The 16,902-nt window shown below is 39.5% G+C and overlaps 1 protein-coding gene across 7 annotated transcripts; it reads left to right on the top strand.

Annotated features, from left to right (window-relative positions):
* Window positions 1–12,773: 12,773 nt before the first annotated feature.
* LOC109038919 (uncharacterized) lies at window positions 12,774–16,533 on the top strand. 7 transcript variants are annotated; one of them, XM_072302052.1, is made up of 4 exons: window positions 12,774–12,967; window positions 13,794–13,907; window positions 14,491–14,648; window positions 16,187–16,533. In XM_072302052.1, exons 3-4 carry the CDS (start codon window positions 14,502–14,504, stop codon window positions 16,277–16,279), a joined length of 240 nt encoding a protein of 79 aa, XP_072158153.1. In that variant the 5' UTR covers window positions 12,774–12,967; window positions 13,794–13,907; window positions 14,491–14,501; the 3' UTR covers window positions 16,280–16,533. The 7 variants fall into 7 exon arrangements, with proteins under 7 accessions (XP_072158153.1, XP_072158163.1, XP_018909735.1 ...); XM_072302062.1 differs by lacking the exon at window positions 14,491–14,648 and adding an exon at window positions 14,694–14,871 and having other exon boundaries at window positions 12,777–12,967; XM_019054190.2 differs by having other exon boundaries at window positions 12,778–12,967; window positions 13,794–13,902.
* The last annotated feature ends 369 nt before the right edge of the window (window positions 16,534–16,902 follow it).

The raw sequence follows: 16,902 nt of genomic DNA on the forward strand, positions 1-16,902 counted from the left end.
GTTGATGTGTGCGGACACTGCGGACAGTGCCTCTTCTTCCCTTTCTTCTTTTACCTATGCTTTTTCTCATTTTCTCGTTCATTTTTCTAATTTCTCCTCTTCTTCTTGATGTCCTTCTTCTTTATTCTCCTAATTCATTCTCTTCTTATTCTTCCTCACTTTCCTCCTCGTTGCCCTTTTTTTCCTCTTATTCTCTTACTCATTGTCTCCTTTCTCCTCCATCTTTTTTTCTCTATCTTTTCCTATTTTCTATCTTTCCATGTCTCATCTCTCTTCTGTAATTGCTTCTCTATCCTCTTCCTCTGTTTTTTCTCTTCTCCTCTTTCCTATCTTTCCTCTGTTTCTTCTTTTTTTTCTTCTCTATCCTCCTCCTTCATATCTTTCCTCCTTCCTCCTCTTCATCTCCTTCTTTTTCTTCCTATCCTTCTTCTTCCCATCCTTTTTGCCCTTCTTTTTCCTCTCGTAATTCTTCTTGTTCCTCCTCCACTTCTCCTCTTCTTCCTATTCCTCTTTCCTTACTTATTTTCTTCCGTTTCTTCCTCTTTGCCTGTCTTCCTCTTCTTCTCTCTCACCCCGTTTTTCCTTCTTCTCTTTCGCTTTGATTTTCACCCTCACGCACTGATCGTATCTTTTTTGTACGAGCCAGAAATGGATTACGTTTTGCAATAAGGAACCACTATTTTTGGTCCATTTTTGAAACAACAAACATGCCATTAGTTTTCCTATACAGATTATGTGCTTTTATGGAAGAACCAGAGATAGTGGTTACTTTTTGCAAAATGTAATCCAAATAGTCCTTTTAATTGTAAAATGCAGTTTTAATAGAAGTTTCCCGGAAATTCGGCAATTGCGGAATGTCCATACGGCATTTGCCTTCAGCACGGCAGGATGGCAGCGGGCGCATCCCGGTGAAAACAATGCGCCAGCTGAGGAAAGTGCGTTGGTCTCGAGTCTTACCGGCTCCGTGGGAAGTGTCATTCACTCTTCGACGAGGTTTTCCTTCGGATCCATACGCGCCCGCCGGGAAATGCTAAGCGGGCATCGAGCGAATCACAATGACGCGGTTGGGGGTGGATGGGAGGGGGGGTTAATCCCCCCAAGAAGGCCACTGAACCCAATGATGTAGCTAAAGAGTAGAGCAGGTGTGGATTCTCCGCCACGTCTAGAAAATTTTCCAAAGAATGTCATTTTTCTTGATTGGGGAGAAATTTTTCCACCGCTAAAACCCTCTACTCCCAGTGAAGAAAGTCTGGCTGCACCACTAACTGAGCCGAAACTTTTCAAGTGGATTCGATCTCTCACGTGCACTATAAAAAAGCTAATATGGAACAATTTTCCAAATTGAATATGCCATCATTTGGAACAGACTTCATCACTAATCCACGAGCTGCCAGGCTGCCAGACTGTTATTGATTCGGTATTTAAACGATGCAACTATTCGAACTCTGAGGCCGCGCTAGGAAGTATCGTTTCACAAGGAAGGCGTTTCTTTATGCGTAGAAAGTCTTCATCAAAGAATAATTTGAATCAAACGCACTCCTCGCTAATCTACGCTGCTACTTTGTTCATCGGGTGTTGAAATGATGCATCTATTCGGTCATGCATCTATGACGCCGTGCCGCGCTGTCTTCGAATATGCCTCTTGTCTCAGGAAGATGCGCCAACGGAACGCTTTCTTTTCAGAGAGAGACACTAAACGCCACGCCACCAAAAGGCACCTTTTTTTCAAAAAATCAAACTTCAAAGGATGATTTTCTATCCGAAGAAGCGCTGGTTGGCTCCTTATCAATGTTTTTCACCCCTATTTTCTCACCAACTTCTCCCCTCTTTTTTCTCTTTTCCCCCTCATTTTCTTTCTCTTTTTTCCTCCTCTTTCTTTTTTTCTTTTTCTCCCATTTCCTCTCTCTTTCATAGTTTGTAACAAACTCTGTACTATAGTTACAGAGTTGTGAAATGCCAAAGTTTCGATGGCTAAAGTGCGGAATACCACCAAGTACGTACCTCCATTAGTGTTTCAAAATTTCTGCTCCGGTTTGATTTTTTCGCGGAAAACAAGCCAACTTTATTACCTGAAATTTTTATAGATTATTCCCCTAGTAAAAATTGGCGATAGGAGCTGCGTTTCAAAATACCATAGGAGTTCTTATAGCCGACTAAAGAAGGCTATTGTGAATCATATAGCTGGCTGTAGAAAGCGGAGCAAATCATATAGCCGGGCTATACGAAGCTATAAAAAAGTATACAGTCGGGCTATAGTTCCTATAGCCGGGCTTTGCACTTTATCGCCATTGGCTATAAAAGGCTATAAGAAATTGTGTAGAAATTCGTGTGCTTTGGAAATCATTAAGTTTGATACGGGACTACTTTAATATTTACAAAACACACATTATATTTTCCTTTAAAACATAATTTTTTTTCATCAATTAAAATGAGAATAGTCCATAGTGTGAAAACATTTCAAAATCATGAGTTGAAAAACGCTGACTCCGCGAGATTGAATATTAGAGCCTAACACAAAGCGGAGCGGCGACGCACTGGCGCCTACAAACCTAACATGGAAACTTCACGCATTGCGCAATGCGTGAAGTATCCCTGTTAGGTTTGTAGGCGCCAATGCGCGTTTCGCACTCTCTGCCCGCCCGCCGCGCCGCAGCGTGCCACGGCATCTGAAGCAACTATTTCACACCAGAGGTATTGCTTAGTATCATAAGAAATTGAAGGCGCTCCAACATAGAACAAGAATGACTTAAGAATGACAGGCATCCTTCAAAAGTACGGAGCTTTCCTCGCAAAATAAATCAAGATACTACGGCACAAAAAGAGAGCGGTAGTCCAAAAACTAACTAAGTCCTGGTATCCGTATTTAGTAACTCGTTTAGTATAAACTTTATCGTCTGGCTGTTGCTTAATCGCCATCGGCTATAAGAGGCTATAAGAAATTGTACAGCCGGCTATAGAAGCTATTAGAAATCTTACAGCCGGCCTTAGGTCTATGGTATTTTGGAACACAGATTCTACTGCCAATTTTTACCAGGGTCTCCTGACCGAGAGGGAAATTCTAGGAAGTTTTCAAGACTTTACATTGACTGGTTTCTGAAGGAAAATCTGCAACGTCGCAAACAAGGACATGTGGTTTTGCACTCTGGCAACTGTGATCATGTTTGAAAAATCTGCAACGTCGCGAACAAGGACATGTGGTTTTGCTCTCTGGCAATTGAGATCATGTTTGAAAATGAGCCAGAAATAATAACGACGGTACGTCGCGTCTCCCATGAAAACACTAATGAAAATGTGAAGACCAAAAATTTAGGCAGCATGATTTTGCGCCCCTGCCCCTTGACAGGCACTGTTCAATAAAAGATCAGAGGCTATAGTGAATGTGGGCTAGTAGGAGGATGACAGAGAGAAAGATCACCATCCAAAAAAGAAAGAAAAAATGAAGTGGGAGAATGAATAATTGAAGATCGAGAAAATTTACGGGGAACTCACAGGTGTGACTGAGAGCAGCAAGAATCTCACAGGGTTGGAGCGGAATTCGGAAAAAAGATATTTAAAACGAGAGGAGAATGTAAAACACCATGAAAAGAGACATAGGACGTAGGGGAGAGAGAATGGGAACGTAAAGAAGAGCAAAAGAGGATGCTAAAATGCAAGACTGGAGTCAGAATAAGGAAGAAGGAGCTCAAAGAAGAGGATTATCTAAAAAAAAAGAAGATGGAGTTGAAGAGAGGAGAATATTCGGAGAGGAAGTACCGAAAACAACAAAAGAGATTGAGGTTGGAGCCAAATTATAATAAGAAGAGACGGATAGAGCGGAAAAGTTGCGCTCTAAGGTGCAAAAGAGTGTATGAGGGGGGGGGGGGTAAATATTAGACTATGTAGAAGGAGAAATTGAGGAATGGAGAGGGAAAGAAAAGGGCAGAAATTTCGAGCGAGGAACAGGGAAAAAAAGAGCAGAGAGAAGGGGGTGGGGGTCCAAACAGAAGCTTATTGCGTTAGCTGATGTGATCTGTCAAGCAGTTGCGAGTCAAGCACCTACTTGAGCGACTGCCGCGACAAGGCGCGGCGCGGGCGCGGGTAGTAGGAAGTTGGGAGGGTGTAATTCGAAGCTCGAGCAGATATGGGCGGGCAGAAGGGCTGAAGGGCTCATCCCTTAATATACCTGATTGTGAATGGAGGATAAACCCGCTTCCAAGCCCTTCTGCCAGTTCGAGCCAGAAAATAGAGTTTGGGAGTTTTGAGCTCGACGCGTTCTTGATGCAGCGCAGAGGTGATCCATTGTATTGATTCATAGCTGTCGCAAGCAAACAGTCAGGAGAAAAATTAACGGCCGCCGGAGAAGTAGTGGTTGTGGTACTCGCTCTACAATCGGGAGGTCCCAGCCAGGTGACTCGAGTTTGATGGTCTGAAATAATGGTAGCTTAGGGGGCACGTTGTTTAGTAAGGACTGAGGGGGGATGGGACTATGGCTCTAAGCGCACGAGCACCCCTTCGAGGGTACTTGAAATTTGTGTTTTTTGTGTTTTTCACCAAAATTTTGTGTCAGCGTGGGTGGTAAAATACAAGTTAACACAGACTTCTTGTTAATTCCTTAGCGTTAGTTTTTCTTAAGGTTAAATCAACCAGACCTTTTTGGTTACCTTAACCAAACAATTTGGTTGATGGTTGAAAGACCAAAAGGCAAAAATAATGGACATCAGCCTCTTAAATACATTGTCGCCGAGTGTAGAGTTTAATTATGGATTTTGGCCCAAGCGAGACAACCATGTCATTGGCCCTTGAACACATTATTCAAGCTATTCCGATTCGTTGTGCCGTTTTTAATTAAATTGATTTGTGTGCGCCTCTCCGCTACACTTTTGTCGTCAACTTCATTATTTTTCGGTCGATGGATTGCGCTATGTTTTCCGGCTCGGTTTTATTCAATTACGGTGCAGATGATGAGTTGGTGTACTTGCACGTTTAATTTGTCAGTTTTTCGCCTTAATTTATTGATTTAAATATACCCTTATAATTCTCACGGGAGTAAAATCGACCCTATTGAGGGTAGAGCAGATTCTGTTACATACTGTATACCCAACCAAATTGTTATCATAATTTTCTTCAAACGTTCCTTTTGTAAGACTGGATACTATAATTCTTAAGTGGTGGAAAGGTTCATAGGTAATCCAGAGGATAAGGAAATATCTCTTTTCCTCTTCTATTCGTCTTCTGTGTTGGAAAAAATATACAAATGGAGTTTATCATACATAATACACGATTTTTCACACAACTTTAGTGTCAGGCTGATCAGAGCATTGACCCCAAAATACTAATATTTAGTGGGAGCTCGTGGTGCGTGCTCTCATAAAATTAGGGCAAATTTGTTTGATATTATGACAAAAAAGACGTATCTCAAAATTTAAATTTGTTTCCCGCTTTCTAAAATACGCATAGCTTTAGGGCGCAAATTATCAGATTGTCTTACCCAAGACGGGAGCATAGATAATCAGAGGGCTGCTTTACTTCTCCGTAAAATTTTCTGTCGCAATAAAATTTCCACTAATGTATTTTGTACATAAATGGACCACTACTAGACAGAGTAAGAAATAATTCCCAAGAATTCGTTCCCTTCTATAAGTTTCGCGTAAAGCAAAAGTAACTGAATGACAAGATTACAAGTGAAAAATCAACATTTGTTTTACATTAGAATTAGTCAATTCAAACCTATCGCTCGCAAATGTACCAAAATCATGACTAAAAGAAAACCATAATTTCCGTTCGGCAAGAAGTGGCGTTTGGTTTTCGTTTCAACGCACTTGATTTTGCTCTCTGTCCGAATGGCCCACTCCACTGCGCGTACACTATTGTGCATACCAATCTCGCAAATTGTTACGCATTGTATATGAGAAAGTCAGAGCGCCTGCAATTTTTTGTGCATGCAACACAGACATCCCCCGAGCATGAATAGTTGCATCCGGGCTTTATATTGGAAGCAAAGGCGCCTTCACTTTCACCCGCTGTATGTAATGACGGAATAGGTTGTAATATTGTATTTGCATATAATTTTTGTGAGAACATCACATGGTTCTAGTGTTGAATAAAATTGGAACAATAAATGAGGAGCTTGGAGGACAAGGCGCATAGGTGCAGTTTTTGCTATTTCGAGAAAAACGTGTTTGAAGTTTCGACGTTACATGGATTCTTACCGGAAAAAAGTTCAAACTGACTTTTTGATGCTCAAAAATTGGAATTTGCGAGCGAATTTTTCACAGAATATGCATTTAGACTGGTTTAACTTTAAATCATCAATATCTCATTTTTTTTCAAAAACTGCACTTATGCGCCTTGTCATCCAAGCTCCTCGAATGAATAAAAAAATTTAGGCTGGTTCTCGCAGCAGTTACCTACCCGATCTTCCTCGGATCTTATTTTAATTGCACATGCTCTTAATTTCTTGCCAAGATTTGCTGCAATGTGGACCTTTCTCAACAAATTGATGACCGCGGTTCTATCGTCATTTAAAATTAAACTTTAGTAGAGATGATCGAAAACTTTATGAAGCTTTATACGGATTAAAATTCAAGCGATGGAACATGAACCGCTGGTTTTTCTTATGTTAAAGCCCAATTTACACTATCAAACTTTTCAGCCGATATAATTGAACGGAAATTTGGATGGGAAGTTGGACGCAAAAAAATTCGATTCAATTACCGTTGCAGTGTGATATCGTCATCAGCCTGCGGCCCGCGAAGATACAGCTTCGGCTCATGTCGGTCGGAAGATTTTGTTCCACCTTTCCGTTCAACTTTTCGTTCAATTTTTCATCAAATTGTCATTTTTTCTCTTCAGTATAACACTATCCAACTTTTCATTTGACAAGTTGCATCCAAGAGTTGGATGAAATGTTTGATAGTGTGAAGTGGGCTTAAGTTTTGATCTCGGTTAGTTTCGCTTCTCTTCATGAGACATATCGTCGCTCCTCTGACGTGAGAGCATACGTACATTTTTTCGTGAGCCCTGCTTTCCATATAATGCCATGCGCTCTGGGGCTCATGCAAAAATCAAGATATGCCCGAGGCGTCGAAGCGAACGTGACAAACGAACAGCTCCATTAAGTACCCGATACAATTTTCCAGTAAATAAATTGTTATTATACAATATTACTTAACGCGCTTGATATGATAATGGGGGCTGTTGGTTTAGTAATCCCGCGCAGGGTGTCAAGAGGTCTCGGGTTTCAGCGCAGCCCTCGACAATGCTGCACCCCGGGGGAAGGGTGCAAGGGATGCTGCAGAGGAGGAGGCGGAGGGGGAGTGAGCAGTAAGCGGCTTACGAATCGCAATTCGCCACCGACAAAACAGGTACAAGGTCCTCGACGTGATGGACAAGGCCTGGAGAGGGGAGGAGGAGGGATTTACATCGATTCCTCAAATCTTTCACACTTTGCGGCTATTGTTTTGGACCGTGCGGCTACAACGTTGTCGAATTTCGTTCGAACAAGTTACTGATGGGGACAACAAAACAGGATACGAAATTGAGCTTGACAGAATATGCTTTCTCATTGAGATTTTATGAGAAGTGCGATGAACGCATCAAAAATGTCCAAATTCACTGTCGTAATTTAAGATTCACCGGCTGATTTCCATGCAATTTCGGCTACCTTACTAACAACGACTGTTTTTTTTTTTTTTTTTTTTTCAAAAATCTTGAAAAAATATGTTTGGTAGGTGTAAGTCTTAGGACACCCCTGTTAAGTTCCTGATTTATCGCAGGAAAATGACCGTATGATAACATTCAGGTACGTAAAAGAGTGTTCGACATAGAAATCTAATCTTTAAAGATCTTTCTCGATCATTTTCGTTTTAAATTTTAGTACCCAACGACTGCAATAGAAATTCCGAGAGTTTATTTCCACATTTTTCACACACAAGTAGCCTCCTGTATATTTAATAAAAAATAAAACCAAACATGGTTTTCTGGAACACGAATTTTAATAGTCTCTTTATGATTTGTATTTTTTTCAGGAGGTCGAGTTTTTTTTTAAAAAAAAAAAAAATTGAATTGTTAATGCTTGTATATCAGCAAACGCTAGTCGCTAGAAAAATCCCTCATACTTTTAAAGCAAAACTCAGGTCATTTACGGCCTGAAAGCTGCCTTGCCCGTCGGGCTCGGGGGTTGCGTCATGTATCAGCTAGCGGGCTAATTATTGAAATTGATAGACAAAGCTGTAGACAGAGGAAAACGAACGGAAAATGAAGCGATCCTATTGGTCAAAACGGGTGGTTAACCCCCTGAGTCTAAGGGAGAAACGATGGACTAACTATATAGGTTCTTTAGTGGGTTACCGTTATAGCTAATCTACTACTTTCCTTCTTTTTCCAATGCAACCATCCGTTTCTACAAATAAGCCTGTGTCACACTATCAAAATAATCCATCGAAATGTGAAGGTCAAGTGCTGTGATTAGTCCAAGTCGTCAAATAAGCCAATCACAACACCTAACCTTGATATTTTGATGATGATGGCTAGCTTTGATAGTGTGACACAGGCTTTAGGTTTGCTGCAATGTCCCTTTGCCCTCCTCATCGACCGCTTTTGTCCATCAATGGAGAATTTGCACACAAAAATTTTATTGCTTCATCTGAGAGTGCCTAATGAGTTGAGTTTGCAGCATTTTTCATAATTTTTTCTGATGTGGGAAATTGGAAAAAAATAGATTTAAAAGTGAGAAAATGTGCCGCCTTATGACGTCACCTGGCGGCATTTTCCATTTAAACGCATGTGTTTTAGCAGATTACGTTATTTTGTCTCCTGGTAAGCCCTTACGGGCAGAGAGCGCGAAACGCGCATTGGCGCCTACGAACCTAACAGGGATACTTCACGCATTGCGCAAGGCGTGAAGTATCCCTGTTAGGTTTGTAGGCGCCAATGCGCGTTTGCGCAATGCGTGAAGTATCCCTGTTAGGTTTGTAGGCGCCAGTGCGTCGCCGCTCCGTTTGTGTTAGGCTAAATAATATTTTATTTTTAATCTAATATTTAATCTCACGGAGACAGCGTTTTTCAACTCATGATTTTGAAATGTTTGCACACTCTGTACGGATTATTCACATTTTAATTGATGAAAAAAACATGTTTTAAAGCAAAATATAATGTGTGTTTTGTAAATATTAAGGTAGTTTCGTATCAAACTTAATGATTTCCAAAGCACACGAATTTCTACACAATTTCCTGTAGCCTTTTTTAGCCAATGTCGATAAAGTGTAAAGCCCGGCGATAAGAACTATAGCCCGACTGTATACTTTTTTATAGCTTTGTATAGCCCGGCTATATGATTTGCTCCGCTTTCTACAGCCAGCTATATGATATTCAATAGCCTTCTTTAGTTGGCTATCAGAACTCCTATGGTATTTTGAAACGCAGCTCCTATCGCCAATTTTTACCAGGGTCATATTCTCTCCGATAATTATCCAATTTAGAAACCAAGTATATCCTCGTACTTAGTTTTCTTAGCAGCATCAGTTTAAAGGTGAAATTCCCAAAATTTAAGACACCTGCAAATTCTCTATTCCAGTGATCGGCCCGCAGGAGGAAATTCTAGTTTCTTGGTTTCCCAGTATACCGTTGACTAATTGTAAGACAGGCCTGGTTACCGGCAACATCGGATGAATTGTTTGCGTTGCGGCATGCAGCCCTCTCTGGGAGTCTAACACGACGAGAAGGATAACATGTAATACCTGTCAACCCCGATTTGAAAAGGGCCGATCCGATACTGCACGGAGACGCAGCGCGGGTGAGCAGAGCCTCGCTCGTTCCTCGAGTGGGCTTGTAATCGTAATCATGATCAGATCGTCGCAGTAATCGGCCCGGGCATCCCAATAAATCCGGATTAACCAAAAACACAGGGCGTAACGCCGTAACACGGTTGCGAAGACGAGTTTAGTCCACCCTCCGCAGTGGCGTGGCGTGATTTGCGATATATCGATTGATCTGTCATTTAAATATGTGGAAAAAGATCGATATACAGGGTGTTCGCAGCGAACACCTTAATAATCGATTCTTTAGTACAGTTTCAAATGGGGAAATATCGATAGTCGATTACTCGCGCCTCGCCATATTTGAACGTATCTCTGCCAAACGTAACTATGTGGAATAAGACATGAGCCCTGAGCCCCATAATAATATATGCGTAACAGGGCTCATGTCATAATGCACATAGTTCCGTGTGGCAAAAATACACCCGTTTGTCAGAAAAGAATTAGGGAGCCTCTTCAGGTGCCTCAAAGCACCAATCAGGACAAAGAAATCAGAACCGCGCACGTTATTTTTGAGGTAGGTCGATAGGAGTTATCATTTTGCTGAGCACCAACTTATGACCACCGCTCCAGCGGCGATATCGATGGCTAAAGTGTGAAACTACGAATCTCCACTAAGGTGCTTCAAAATCTCTGCTCCTATTTTATTTTTTCAAAGAGAAAAAAGTCAATTATATAGTTTGAAATTTCTACGGAATATTCTACCAATATGAGAGAAAAGCCAAGGTAGTTTTCAAGAAATCAAGTTGACAAGTTTGCCGAGGAAAAAATATATGAGATCATCAATAATAAACGGCAATCAAAAAATGAAGTATGGCCGAAAGTGTTAAACGTCGCAAATGGAACGTGGTTTTGTACTTTAGGCGTTGATACATAGCTCCATATCTCAATCTATAATACAAAACCATGAGAGTAACGCGTATAACTCTTAGCGCCTAACGCCTAATGCGCAAAGCGCTCCAAGGGGTTGAACCGCACAATACGGACATACTTAGCCATCACACGATACGGAAATGTGAGAGAGGACGCGCGGTGACGACGGCGTAGAGATACAACTATTCGTGCTTGATGGATGTCCGTGTTGCATCTGCAAAATTGAAGGCGTGATGGCGCGAGGCGTGACTTCCCAATGCTCCGCCCTCAGCACTATTCTGCCATTGAAGTGTCGCTCAGATTCGGGAGAAAAGTTAAAATCAATTACGTATTTCCTATCTTCGCCTGTGTTGCTCATGCACGTTCACGTAGCCCTTGAAGCACCACTACAAATAAGACAAACGGAGACGAATATAATCTCAAAGAATAAAGCAAGGGAAAGGACGCGCGTTTATGGCGGTGCGGAAATTCAACTAATCGTGCTTGATGGATGTCCACGTTGCATCCCCGAAATTGAACTTATGTCTAGAACTCGTAAGTACTGGCCGCATACAACCCACGTACGTGTTTTTAGCAGGACAGAGTTCGAATTATGTAGTTGCTCGCTTGGTATCCGCGAGTAAAAGAGGAGGAAATTACGCGAGTTTCATCTCATTACCGCGAGGAATACGCGATATTTTCATCGGATCGGTTACATCCTAGGAAAAACAACGCGATTCATCTTGGTGCCGCGGAAAACGCGCAATTTCTTCGGCGATTTTTTGAACAAAGAAGGAGTAATCACGCTTTGGTCACCGCCATTTTTCGGCAAGTACGCGATTCTTCTAGCGGTTTTGTAAAATTGTAGAAAATTACCCGTAATTCACTTCAATATCGCGACACGAAAGCAAATGTTTTCACAGCGAATGAGTAAGGTCACTGACAATCAGGCAGATTTCACTTCAATAAAGCGGAAAATAAGCAATTTTCATATCGGTGCGAGCATAATTGTGATAAACGCCAGTTCCTCAGGGAAGACGAAAATCTAAGATTTTCCTTCAATTTCGCGTGATACCACATACTTACTCCAGAATTCGAATAGTTGCTCACTTCATTTCCGCCTGCTAAAAAGTGAGATATGCAGCGAATTCCATCTTGATATCGCGAGAAGTACCCGATAATTCCGGCGGATTCGTTAAATCAACAGAGTTACGCGCTTTTTATCTCGGTATCGCGGAAAACGCGAATTTTTTCAGCGATTTTGTAAAAAAGAAAAAAAAATATTATACGATAATCACCGCAATATCGCGGAAATATGCGATTTTCCCGGTGACTTCCTAAAATCATTAAAAATTACGGGTAATTCACCTTCATATCGCGGCTCATACGCAACTTTTACAATTGATAAGATCACAAATATTTACATAATTTTACCTCCATGTCGCGGAAAATACCCGATTTTTACATCGATGCGAGTTTAATTTTCATACACGTCAGTCACTTCAGACAGGCGAACACCAAAGATTCTCCTTCAATTTCGCGTGATACCAAATACCTGCTGTAGAGTTTGAACAGTTGCTCGCTTATCCGCGTGTGAAAGAGGAAGAAATTGCGCGAAAAGTGCTCAATAATTTCAACGGATTTACTTCGATATTTTGCTCTTCTTTTTTCCTCCCTTTTATTAATTTTCTACCTCATTTTCTCGCCTTTTTCTCATCTCTTTTTCGTTTCCCCCTGCCTTTTCTTTCCGTCTTTTTGACACTCCCATTTTGACGGCGCCTGGGGTTAGAGTTACACTGTTTCTCAGCCTGCTCAAAAAAGCGACTGCTGGCGGCTGGTCCTGCAGGGGAATCTCCGACGCATTCTGCTTGTTATCTGTTAGTATCTAATTTGTCCATGGGGACCCCACAATTTTTCGGCAGATGCGAAATGAAAAAATTTAAATAATCTATTGGCAAAAATGAAAAAAAAAATAGACAAATTTGCGTTGGGGGTTTATCCTCACTCCCCAGCGGCCCAGCCTCAACCCCCCGGGGCAAAACTCAGCAGAGGGCGAAATTTCATATTTAGCGCCGAAAAGATGGCGCAACCTTGCGGACTTTTCTGGTAACTAAGTTTTTTCTATTGTTTTGGTTTGTTTTTGAGGTTATGTGCTTATCATCTATTTCTTTTCTTTTTCAAAGTGAACGTGAGATTTGGTAAGAAGCGGTGTCGGTCATTGCTATTTGCAAAAAAACAATCAAGTCGCAAAAATGTAAATACATTGGATACACTCGAAGATTCTCTCTATTGACTACGGGCTTACGCATATTTTTCCTCAGGTTTGTATTTCAGTTTTCCAACTTACCCACTTTTGGATATCGTCTGTCTCTTAGAAGTCACCATTAGTCTGAGAGTCTGCAAGACTTCAAATTGCTGACTCTATATTAAAGGAATATTTCAGTAATTTGCTCAAATTTACAATAACTGTAAATTTCTGCAATTTTTCATTGCATGATTCCTGCGCCTGTTCATCTTTTTATCAGCTACTGGAACCTCATTAATCATTGGGTCATATCGATAGAGTCCATGCTGAAGAAAGTCTATGTACTCTCCGAATGGAACAAAAGATTAGCTGTCTTCATTACCATTGAAAGTAAGTATAAGAACTGATGAGTAAGGATGGCAAATCCTCTGTCTTGAAGTGAATCACTTGAACAGATCATTTTTGTTTTCTGCTACTCAAATTTCTATGGAAAAGATTGAATGCATTGCTGATTGCTGTAAGGAAATGTTGTTGCCACTAAAGTACTTTCTACTAGTTTTGGTTAGAAATACGCAAGGTTTTTTTTTTTTTTTGGTTCCATTTTAAATAGGAACTGATTCTCAGAAACGTTGATTCTGCTTCACAATGGTAAATACAGAAAAAAGAAGAATTTAATATTAATGTTATCCTCCAAGAAGTGAGAAGTTTGGGAAACAATTTTAAACTCTTAAAGCTAAATCTGCAAGATGTACCATGGACCAATAGAATAATGTATTTAATTTGTCTCTGGATGTAGGTACTTCAATGCTTTGGAAAAAGAATTCTGCATTTTGACGTGAAAATGCTTCTTGTGAATTCAGTTTAGTTGATGAGATAACTATGCTTAGTTTCTTTTTTTCTAGGTCGAAATGTTTCATGATCTCAGAATAATTACACTTTTTAGTGCCAGTTCCTGATATTACCTGCTCATCCAGATTTTGTACTTAGTATCACATTCCGGAAACTCATCAGGTAGTGTAATTTCTTTTTTCCATATAGATCAATCTAAGTAGAATAGATTTCTCAACGTGAAGATGATTTCACAGTTAAGCATGTAGAACAATACAAACAATATTTTAGAGGGTCCTATTATTTTTGAACCACTGAATCTCTCAAATTTTCCAAGTAACACATCGCAATTGGCAATGTTCAAAAGAAGAGGGAAGAAAATGAAGAAACTGCCATTTGATGGCGCAGGGCAAACGATATTATTTGATATGATGTTCCTTATGACTTCCTAAGCATGATGAGCTTTTAAAATGAAACTTGCTTTGTACCATTCCGGAGAAAAGCCAGGATGAAAAAGAATTAGCCCACATTTTATACACATCATTGATTAGATGTGATGCGACATGAGATCGGCAATAAAGAGAGCTTTTGTTTAGCTCAACTTAGCAATAGCTAAGTTTATCTAACTCTTATATCTGGACATTCAACCTTAGCAAATGTTTCTATATAATCTTAGAGAGACAAAACTCTGAATTTGTCTGTAGCTATCCTTTAGTTGAGAATCAACCTGACATATCTGAGAAATAATTATGTATTATGTTGTTCTTACAGAGTGTAAAAATATGGATAGTTTTGATAAGAGCTGTAACGTAGCGAAACATAATTATGATGAGTGCTTTCAGAAATGGTTTAATCGCTTTTTAAAGAACCGAGACACAAATCTTAATGTCTGTGATGCTGAGTTCCGAGAGTACCAACAGTGTTTGAAGGTATGGTTGATAATTTATGCTTATGGTTTTTTTTTTTTTTTTCAGGGATAGAGTTAGTGTTTGCGTTTTTTCACGTTTTTTGCGAAAAATGGATGCGTGTAGCCATTTAAAAGAACAATATGATACTTGTTTCAACACATGGTTCACTCAGAAATTCCTCAAAGGGGATTATGATGATGAAATGTGCGCACCTCTTTTGAAAGTTTACACTCAGTGTGTTAAGGTATGAGCAGCTAGTTAGCAGCTGTTAGTCTGTTTTGATTTCAACTCTCTTACTTTAACAGCTTTGTAAGAATCTAGGTAAAAGGGACTCAAGATGAAAACCCACTATTTTTGGCACAGCATGAAAACAAGTTAGAAGTCAAAATTCTTAACTTTCTATTTGTGATGCTATCTACCGTTTAATATCCTCAAGCTCATTTGGTCGAACTTGCGAGATCACAATTTGTACCGAGAAGTGTTTAAACTGACTCAAGAATAGGACCAGCGGCCCAATTAATGAAACTGTGTCAGCCCAACATGGAAAGACATAGCCCTATCTAAACCATGCAATATTCTGGAATTTGATGTCTTGTCGGGTTGCTTTAAACTTTCAATAATCGGCCTGCTGACCTGTTATTTTTCAGTTAAGAGGCATCAGCTGTTTGTTTTTACAGGAATGCGAATTTATGAATCGGTATAGTTTTTTCCTCTTTCTTTCTTTTAATATACACTGCATTTATTGGTATTTTTAAGTTCAGGATACAATTTGGAAGATGTACGAAGAAATAGTCCTCTTTATCAGTGCTGAATGTATACAAATTTTTATGACATTGTTGTGAAACATTGAAATGTTCTCGAAGAGTAAATTTTCAGGTGGTTTAAAATTGTGATGAATGGTAAAGAGCCTCTCATCTTTTTCATATTATCTCTTTTTTTTCAATTTTCTCTTGAAGTCCACTTTTTTTGGTTTCTACAACATATGGCAGGGTCTGGGGTAATTTCTCTCTTTGATTTGAGTAAAATATCATGATCCCAAACGCATTGCAACCAAAAGAATTTCATTATTCTCTCACTGTAAAATAACTTGGCATCGATCATAACAATTGGGCAGTTGCCCTATCTGGTCACAGAATCATTTTTTGATAGTTTAAGCTTATAAATTGGTAAAAATTGTAAGATTTTTCAAACGCAAAATTTTCGTGTTCAGTAAGAACAGAGGTATCTCCAAGTGGACCACACTTTGCAATTGGGAACTACAAGTTCCAGCTCAGTTAAGAAACAACATATGTGCCTTTCTTATTCCTATGCGTATGAGCGTTTTTACGTATGAGCCAGATATTATAGTTCCTTATTGAAAAATGAAGTCCAATTGATGATCGGCAAGTAAATAAGTTAACTCCAACTACCTTTAAATTGTTTTTGACATCATCTGAAATTAGCCATTTCCCTCCTGCGTCATACCTACAAATCTTCAACAAAAAAAATATATATATAATGGTACATGGCATTTAATTTTTGTAACTTTTTTTAAAATTTATTTTCGTTTGTTTCTTTAGAAAGCAATGAAAGAAGAAAAACTAGATTTCAAAGAGTTCGAAGAAGACATCCTGGGAACAGAGAAAGAGTACAAGCCGCCTCCCCCGAAATGACCCAGTTCGTGTTCATTGGTACAAAGCCATCAAATTATTCCATTCGTCTCTCTTCCGTACTGTTAGTCTATTCGTTTTATCTCTATATTCTGAGGGAATGTTAGCAATTTTTACCTAACTTATAATTCTGCGTCTACCTGTTGCTTGTCTCTATTTTTGACCCAAGTTATTTTTCTATTTCCTTTCAAAAAGGAATTTTCCCTGTAAATACTTTTTCAAGCAACTGAATGAAATTAAATGTTTTTAAAAATGTTCTTTACGACTTTTAATTTATTTTTATTATTCAATTTTAATTTCTAGAAACTCGAGGTGAAAATTTAGAGAATATTATTTACTTTCAAGAAATCAATATGATTTAGCGATCAGTGACAATGAGTGTTTCTTCCTGACACTTCCACAATGTAAAAGATACTCGCACAACAGAGTATTTGTGAATGTTACTTGCACTATTCTGTCTCCAAGAGTCAATGATGCTGTTATGCCTTTCTTACTTGGTTTTATCCATTTTTACCTCTCATTTTAACCTATTTTTGTGAAAGAGCTTTCACATGGAGACTTCAATGTAACTCATGGAATACCATTAATCTATTAATCTATGAATCATCATCTCCCTTCAAAATGAA

This window comes from Bemisia tabaci, chromosome 1 (genome assembly GCF_918797505.1).
Source record: "Bemisia tabaci chromosome 1, PGI_BMITA_v3".
Classification (NCBI taxonomy): domain Eukaryota; kingdom Metazoa; phylum Arthropoda; class Insecta; order Hemiptera; family Aleyrodidae; genus Bemisia; species Bemisia tabaci.